We start from the raw sequence: 7,664 nt of genomic DNA, 5'->3' as shown, positions 1-7,664 counted from the left end.
GGCGGGGCCAGGGGCTGGGTGGGCGGGGCCTGGGAGGAGGTGTAGGGTCTGTGGATGGGGGCGGGGCCCAAGGTGTGTGGGCGGGGCCCGAGTGAAGGGGAGGCTGAGAGAGGGTGGGTATGGAGGGGCGGAAGAAATCTGATGGACTGCATGGCATGGAAAATTGAACATGGCAGGCTGAGTTTGGAGAGATGGAGAGGGCTTGAAGCGTCAGTCAGGAGGCTGGGGCTGGAGATAAGGAACGGGGGAAAGCGGTGGGATCTAAGGATCTTGTAGAGTGAAAGGGCGTGGCCCAGTGGGTGGGGATCTGGTTGACGTCCAATGTTCTTTATTGGGGTGGGTGATGGAATATTGGGAAGAATTTCTAGGGAGCTGGGGGAGACCTCAGGAAGAAGGGTCCGGTGAAGGGGGTTTGCTCGGATGTAGGGAAGTGACAGGTTCTTTTGGGGGGGGGTTCTCTGGGAGCCCAAGAGGGGCGGAGCCTGGGACAAGGTATCTGTGGGGGTCATGTGCGAGGGCGTGAATGTCTAGTTGATGCTGGGTTGGACCTGAAGGTTCGGAGATGGTGTGATCCGAGAAGAGGCTTGAGATAGTTGACATAGGAGCTGGCTGGCAGGAAACTGACAGTGGGTCCTGTGTTCCCAGGAGACGGACTCCGCCGGTGGCGCTGCCCCGGGCTCGGGAGGATCGGGCTTCGTCGTCGCGGGAACGCTCCACATCGCGTGGTCGCGGTGCCACCCGCTCTTCTTCCCGGGAGAGTGGCCGGGGGGCCCGGGGTCGAGGCCGCCCTGCCCTCCCCTCACCCTCGCCCACAGGTCTCTGCCCTGCCCTGCTCGTGGGAGGGTGGGGGATGGACTGGAGCTGTGGAGACCTGATTCTGTGACCCCAGCCTCTTCTCTCCACACTCTCCCACCCCATCCTAGGTAGTCGCGGGCCCCGTTTCGACCCCACAGCTTTTGTGAAAGCCAAGGAGAAGAAGCAGAGAGAGATCAAGATGAAGTTAGCTCCCATTTCCTCCTTCCCTGCTGATATCCCTGGCCCTTTACCTAGCTGTTCCCTGACTTGTGCTCTCATCCACCCCATCTCCCATCTGTCTCCATCATCTGTCACCTGCTCCTTCTCTCCTCTTCCCTTTACCCGCTCCTGCTTTTCGCCAGATCTCCACCTCCTCCCCTGACTCCCACCACGGTCTGTGTGTCCGCATGCCTTTTCCTTCCCTTTCCTGTGTGACTTCACCTGGGTTACTGGCCCTGGCTGTGACCCATAGGGGCGCAGCGACGCCATTCCTTGCATTAGTTGGGCACATAGGTGGGTGTCTTCTCCGCTCCCCAGGCAGCAGCAGCAGCGGAACCGATTGGGCAGCGGAGGAAGCGGGGACGGTCCGTCCATCTCCTGGTCTCGCCAGACTCGGCCCCCTGCTGCTGTGAGCGGCCGAGGGGACACAGCTAACCGCTCCCGAAACCGCAGCTCCTCGGGTAACTGGGCTGTAGCGCGGGGCGGGTGGGCTGGGAGCCAGGGGCGAGCGCGGGAGGCACACTCACTCCTCCCTCCTCTAGTGGACAGTTTCCGCAGCCGCTGCTCCTCGGCCAGCTCCTGCAGCGAGTTGGAGGATTTCTCCGAATCCCTTCCTAGAGGGTAAAACTTGGGCCTGGGGAAAGGACCGCCTCTAAATGGGTGTCTGGGGAGGCTGGAAACAGTCTTTTGTAGGGAGACTGGGTAATGGAGGCGGGAGCCTTGAAACCACCGGGGAGGGCGAGGTGGGAGGTGCCCACGGCTTCTCCAGCTGGTCCCTGAATACTCTTTCCTGTCAGCGTTCCCCGCCGCCGCCGCCGCCGCGGGAAGCCTCCCAGCCCCACAACCTGGGGTGGGTCCAACACGGTGAGTGTCTTTCCCCAGACCTTGGAGGAGGTAGGGGCAGCATGAAACCACCAGAAGCCCATGATTCCATTCTGGGGAACTCAGGTTGCACAGGTGTCTCTGAAATGTGTCTGGACGCAGAATGTTTCGAGACCATTGCATTGGAGGGGAGTGTGGGGGTGGGGTGGGGTAGATAATACCGGCCAAGGGCACCAGCCCTGGCCTCAAATTGCCAGCTCTTAAAACCTGGTCCCGCCTTCCTATCCCCTGTGTGACTCCTGGGAGTTCTTAACCTCAGTTTGGTAATCTGCTAAATGGGGATGGTAATAGTATTAATCTCAGAGGGTTCTGGTGGACATACCAGGAGGTGATTTTGCATCTAGTAAGTGTCCGGTGGGTGTCAGCCCTTGTTCTTTGAGGTCTTTAGGTTCAAAATTTCCAGTGGGATCTGGGGGACAGGAATAGTGGGAGGGTACCTAACCCCCCCTTCCTGTCTCCCACAGCAGCAGAAGTCCACCTCTCTGGAACGCGGCCGTCATCAGAGACGCCTGACCAATTCAGGGGGCTGGGTCCCTATAAAAGGTGAGCCTGGGACTCCACATCACCCCTGCCCCTGCCCCACAGCCCGAGGGCAGCGTATTGGGCCCTCACAGCCCCTGCACCCCCACCCACTCTCACAGAATACAGCTCCAACCACCAGGCGGCAGACATGGCTGAAATAGACGCTCGCCTGAAGGCCTTGCAGGAATATATGAACCGACTGGACACACGGTCGTGACCTCGACGGGGAGTACTGCCCCTCCATCCCCCACCCACTGCTGGATTCGGAGTGGGGGGGGGCGGGGCTGGCGTATCCTTCCAGACCCACTCAGGCTCCTCCCCTGCTGGTGCTCACGGGGGTTTCAGGTGTGTGAAGCCTTGACCCCCTCCTCCCCCAAGCACTGCATGCTGGGAGGGAGGGTATGTGTATTTTGTAAATAAACATATTTGCCCTTGGGATCCTTCAGCTTATGACTGAAGGGTGGGGCTGGAGTGGGGAGAAATGAAGATTGGGTGGTGGGTGTAAGTGGGACCTGCTGTATTTCTGGGCATGTCTCTGACTGGGAGGCACTTTGGGGCTCAGGGTCAGGAAAAACTTGCATACTCTCTAAAGCAATGAAGGGTAGCGAGCAGCTCATCCCCAAAGGGGTCCAAGCAGAGATGTTGCACAGGGTATCTTTGGCTGAGTGGTAGAGAAGGGGTGTCTTGGAGCATGGTTCACGGCCCCACAGGACCCCTGAGCTGCTGTCAGTGACATCTGGGCCACCTTGGTGCTGATTCCTGCGCTCTGACCTGAGACCTCTGGGTTCTGAGCTGTGACGTTCCTTCCAAGCTGGGATCTCTGGGGTCTTGGTTCAGGGTCGGGGCCTCTGGGTTCTGAGCACCAGCAAGGACAGAGTGCCGGACCTGGGGTGGGTGGGAACAGCCGGGGTCTTGTGGGAGGTAGAGAGGGAGGGGAGGCGTGTGGTGGGACACAGAAACAGTTTGAGATGCACCTTTATTGGAGGGGGAGGCGGTGGGGTTTCTAGGTGTGGAGAAGATAGACAGGTTCTCACTCGTGGTAGTGTGGCCAAGTCCGGATGATCTCATAGAGTTGGTCGCCTGGAGAGAGTGTCTGCTGGACATCCCGGTGTCCTTTGACCTCGTACCTGGGGCTCAGTTTTCCCTGAGCCACACCACAAGCCAGCAAACTCTGGGCCGCCCTGAGGGCCCGGGGTGGAGGTGACCGCTCTGGGGGAGATGGAGGCAGGAGTTAGGTTGGGGGTTCTTTGAGGGGCAGAGGTAATGTGGGGTAGTGGTTCCAGTTGTACACCCTGCCCCACTAGGGCCCAGAACCGGGTCTGCCAGTCCCCTGGCATGGACTTAACATTGCTGTGCCTCAGTTTCCTCATCTGCAAAAGGACAGAATGATGGCACCTGTCCACAGGGCTGTGGGACAAGAAAATGAGTTCTTTTACGTAAAGCCCTCACAGGAGAGTGCCTGGTACAGGTTAAGCCCTCAGCAGGTGACAGGATTAGAGCTTATCCTTCCTCCTCTGCCCACCCCCCCACCTCTGGGTCCTACCCATGATGGTGTCTATTGATCAGGCACCTGCTGCGAGCCATGGACTGGCCGAAGAACTTTTATGCAGATTAACCCATCCTGGCCCAAACCGTGTGGTGACAAAGAAATGGTCCTTATCCAAACGAGGAGATGAGGCTCGGAGAAGCCAACTCAGCTTGCCTGAGGTCACAGAGCTTGGAGGTGACAGAGCCTCCCAAGGACTACATCCCCCAGACCCCAGGTCAGCCCGCCATGCCAACAGCTGGACACTTACCCATATAGTTACCCATGAAGGAGATGCCAATGGAGATGGGGTTCCAGGTCATGCCTGTGTGATCACCTTTGGTGTCCCAGCCCCGGCCCTCATACACGAGCCCATCTTCTCCAATCAGGAAGCTGCATGGGTTGGGGGGGTGGGCTTGATGAGTAAGGGAGGTCGTCCTCCCTCCCTTCCTCCCCTGCCCCCTGCTACTCACACACAATTTCCCCCAACATCTCCCTCTTCTCCTGTCATCCGATGCCTCTGGCCCTTGCCACGTGCCACGCACAGCTCTACACCCTCACGGCCACCCATGAGTCAGTACTGCCCCCATTCTGCAGGCAGAGAATCAGAGAGGTGGGGACATCTGCCCACAGTCACACAGCCAGACAGGGACAGAGTCCGGATTCTCACCCGGGTCCCTGGGACTCCCATGTGATCCTATTCCTTGCTTCCTCCAGCCTCCCAGGAGGATTTGTTGAGCTCTTGATTTGCTGAGTCCTCTCATGCAGTCCTCTGAGGCAAGTGCTCTGTCATCCCCAAGGTCATGCCCCATAGACCCCTGCCTCTCAGAACTCTCCTCCGAGCTCTTCTGCCCTTGGCCCAGCCTGCTTCCTGCTTTCTTTTCCCTGCTGGGGTACCCTGAGTGACAGGATCTGGGACTCAAGGATTGGCATCACAACCAGATACAGACCCTGGAGTCCCAGCATCTGCCTCTTGGAAGTTTCCAGTCCTGGCATCAGATCCTTAAGACTCATTTGACACATCTTGATTGAGCGAGTCTGATTTGGCACGTTGGAATTAACTAGAAGATCAGCATTTTGGAGTTGTGAGATCTGCTTCCTCCGCCCTCTTGCTCTCACAGTCACCAAAGATGTAAAGAATGTTGGAACTTAAGAATCTTTGGGTCCTGAATGTCCCACGCAGGAAGCCAGATGCAGAATCTGGCTCCGAAGAGACTAGAAATTCCATGGTGATGCTGCCCCCGGGACTGGGCCGGATATAGCCTTGCCACAGCCCCAGCACCTGGCACGGCCAATTGGGACTCCCTGTGTATTTGTGAAATGGAAGCATCTAGTTTAAACCTCCAGCACCACCACCAGGTGGGTAGAGTGAAGAACCCTTTTTATAAGTAAAGACACTGAGACTCAGACAATGTGATGTGACAAGGGAGATCCAGAATGTTGGGATCAGACTCTAAATCCTAAAATCTGAGAAACAGACTTCAGTCTGCTTTTTCTATCAGAAGATTGAGGTCAGAGGCTGGGGAGCCAAGCTTTGTTTTCACTATCTCATGGAAACTTAGAATCAGACCACCTGAGTCTTGGAGACAAAGCCTGGAAGTTAGAGCCTTTGAATTGTAAAAGCTTGAGCCAGAAGAGCTGGGGATACCCTCGGAGGCGTCTAGACTTCCAGTGAAGTCCTCGGATTTCCCAGTTTCACCCCAGCACTATTGGAAGCTGTCCTAAGGGCGGAACCCGGGAACCTGGATTTCCAGTACAGTGACTGGTGCTTACTAAGGTCTGAGTACCTGTAGAGTTCAAAGTTCACTCGCTGGGGAAGCCCTTGTGTGGGACCCTGGCCTGTTACATTGGAAAGGGAGCTGGAGGGCAGGGGCGCAGACGCCGAGCTAAGTAATCCTTTGTTTCTGCCGTCACCCACCTGCGGTCTGTTCTCCCCACAGCCGCCAGAGGGAGCTGCTTCCATCTAACAGGCTCACATCCCTCCCATGGTTCCTGTGTTCCATGGTGGTCCACAAGGCCCTGCGACCAGGTCTTCGTCGTTTCATGTCACTCCTCCCAGCTCCCTCCCGCCATCCTGACCTCTGTCATTCAGGCGTGACCCTCTCACTTGCCCTCATAGCCTTTACCCCTGTTGGACCCCTGGCTTACCACTCCCGCAGCCCCCCATCCCAGAGCCACCTCAGTCTGCCCCCACCTCCCACCCCACCCTGTTGCTTCCATTACCAGCTGAATTCATCTGGTTGCCTTTGCTTGTTTCCCGCCTGTTTCTCTCTGTTGGTCTTTAAATCCCATAGGGCCATATTCGCACTGTTTTTGTGTCCCCCATCCCAGCACCCGGGCAGGGCCTGGCATATAGTAAGTGCCTAAGGGCAAGAGCCCATGAACTTGGGGTTCCCATTGCATGCCAGGTGGTGTCCTAAGGGCTTTGCATGTATGTATTGGCTGATTTAGTGACCCAGTGGGGGCCACAAGCTGACTTTGCAGAGGGGGGAGAGGAAACTAAAGTGGGGAGAGGGTTCGTGACCCTGCCCCAGGTCTCAGCCAGCAACAAGCAGAGCTGAGAGTGGACCCTACCGCTCCCCCTGCAACCTCTCCCCCCCGCCCCACTGAACTAGCCTGCTTGTCTACCTCCCAGCAGAGGCGTGGACTTTATGGACTCCAGTGTAGAGGACACTTTCTTTTGTGTTGGCAAAGTGTGTCCCTCCCTCTGGGGAGCAAAGCTTGGACTTCGGCTTTAGAACCGCGGGGGGGGGGGGGTGTCCCTGGGGCCTGCATGCCTTTCCCTACACCCCTCCGGGCTCCAGTCTTTGCCTCCGCTCCGCACTCACTTGTAGCCCACGTCACACCAATTGAGCGTCCCCGCGTGGTAGTTGTGCACGTTCTGGACCTGCTTCAGGCACGAGGCCGGGCTGTCGCAGGGGCTGCCGGCCGTGTGCGACACCACCACGTAGCGCACGGGCAGTTTCAGCTTCTCAGCGCACTTGGACGCCGGGGCATTCCACTCTCTCCGGGGCACTACGAGGCAGCAGGGATGTGGGAGGTCTTCTCCAGGCACTCCAAGCCCGAGTCCAAGGAAAGCCAGGAGGGCCCAGGTGAGCAGCGCGCTGTGGGCAGACATGGCAGGCGAGGCACGCAGGGACGGCTAGGAGCTCGCCGCCAGCCCTGGCCGCCTTTATCTGCTGGGGCCGGGCAGTGGGGAAGGCCTTGCTTTACACCCTGGTGGGACAGGCGGGTCACACTGTACCACTTCCTTCTCTGGCAGGACCGCAACAGGATGCAGTGTGGTGAGGTGGGGAAGTGGAGAGCCCATGGCAAGCCAAGGGGCCTCTCTCCTAGCTGAGAGTCAGGGTGGGGAGGGGCAAGGGCCTGGCGCTCTGCCCAGCTTTGTCTCTGCTCAATGGGGCTTTGAACAACTCACCAGGAACGTTAACACAGAAGCTGGAGGCCTGGGCCTCCGTTGTCTTTCTCCCGAAAGGACTGGGGTAACAAAGGCTCCCCCCTCTTTTTTTTTTTTAATTGAAGTGTAATTAACATACAACTTTATGTTAGTTTCAGGTGTAGGACATAGTGATTGGATAGTTCTGGACATTACTCAGTGCTCACTGTGATGAGTGTGGCCCCCGTCTGTCACCAAACAATGCAATGGCATTCTTGTTGACTATGTTTCCTATGCTGTACTTTTCATCTCCATGACTTTATAACTAGAAGTTTGTACCTCTTA

The 7,664-nt window shown here is 57.5% G+C and overlaps 2 protein-coding genes across 8 annotated transcripts in view; one reads left to right on the top strand and one right to left on the bottom strand.

Annotated features, from left to right (window-relative positions):
- The window catches only part of CCDC61 (coiled-coil domain containing 61), a 26,017-nt gene extending 19,455 nt beyond the window's left edge, over positions 1 to 6,562 (top strand). For 3 of the 7 annotated variants that reach the window (XM_019809250.2, XM_034638067.1, XM_034638069.1), the window contains 7 exons: positions 646 to 815; positions 924 to 999; positions 1,333 to 1,475; positions 1,557 to 1,635; positions 1,812 to 1,878; positions 2,361 to 2,439; positions 2,538 to 2,854. In XM_019809250.2, the coding sequence (XP_019664809.2) occupies positions 646 to 815; positions 924 to 999; positions 1,333 to 1,475; positions 1,557 to 1,635; positions 1,812 to 1,878; positions 2,361 to 2,439; positions 2,538 to 2,635 (712 nt within the window). In that variant the 3' untranslated portion in view covers positions 2,636 to 2,854. Of the gene's footprint in view, positions 1 to 645; positions 816 to 923; positions 1,000 to 1,332; positions 1,476 to 1,556; positions 1,636 to 1,811; positions 1,879 to 2,360; positions 2,440 to 2,537; positions 2,855 to 3,984; positions 4,334 to 5,883; positions 6,045 to 6,237 lie in introns of those variants that run through there. The other 4 variants (XR_004618960.1, XR_004618959.1, XR_004618961.1 and 1 more) reach the window with 4 other exon arrangements.
- Positions 3,376 to 7,199, bottom strand: PGLYRP1 (peptidoglycan recognition protein 1). The gene is made up of 3 exons (XM_002928508.4): positions 6,772 to 7,199; positions 4,215 to 4,336; positions 3,376 to 3,627 (listed from the first exon to the last, which is right to left on the bottom strand). The coding sequence occupies exons 1-3, from the start codon at positions 7,059 to 7,061 to the stop codon at positions 3,449 to 3,451; spliced, it is 591 nt and encodes a 196-aa protein (XP_002928554.1). The 5' UTR covers positions 7,062 to 7,199; the 3' UTR covers positions 3,376 to 3,448.
- Positions 7,200 to 7,664: the final 465 nt, after the last annotated feature.

This window comes from Ailuropoda melanoleuca, chromosome 12 (genome assembly GCF_002007445.2).
Source record: "Ailuropoda melanoleuca isolate Jingjing chromosome 12, ASM200744v2, whole genome shotgun sequence".
In the NCBI taxonomy this organism is placed as follows: domain Eukaryota; kingdom Metazoa; phylum Chordata; class Mammalia; order Carnivora; family Ursidae; genus Ailuropoda; species Ailuropoda melanoleuca.
This window is presented reverse-complemented; position numbering and strand designations above follow the sequence as displayed.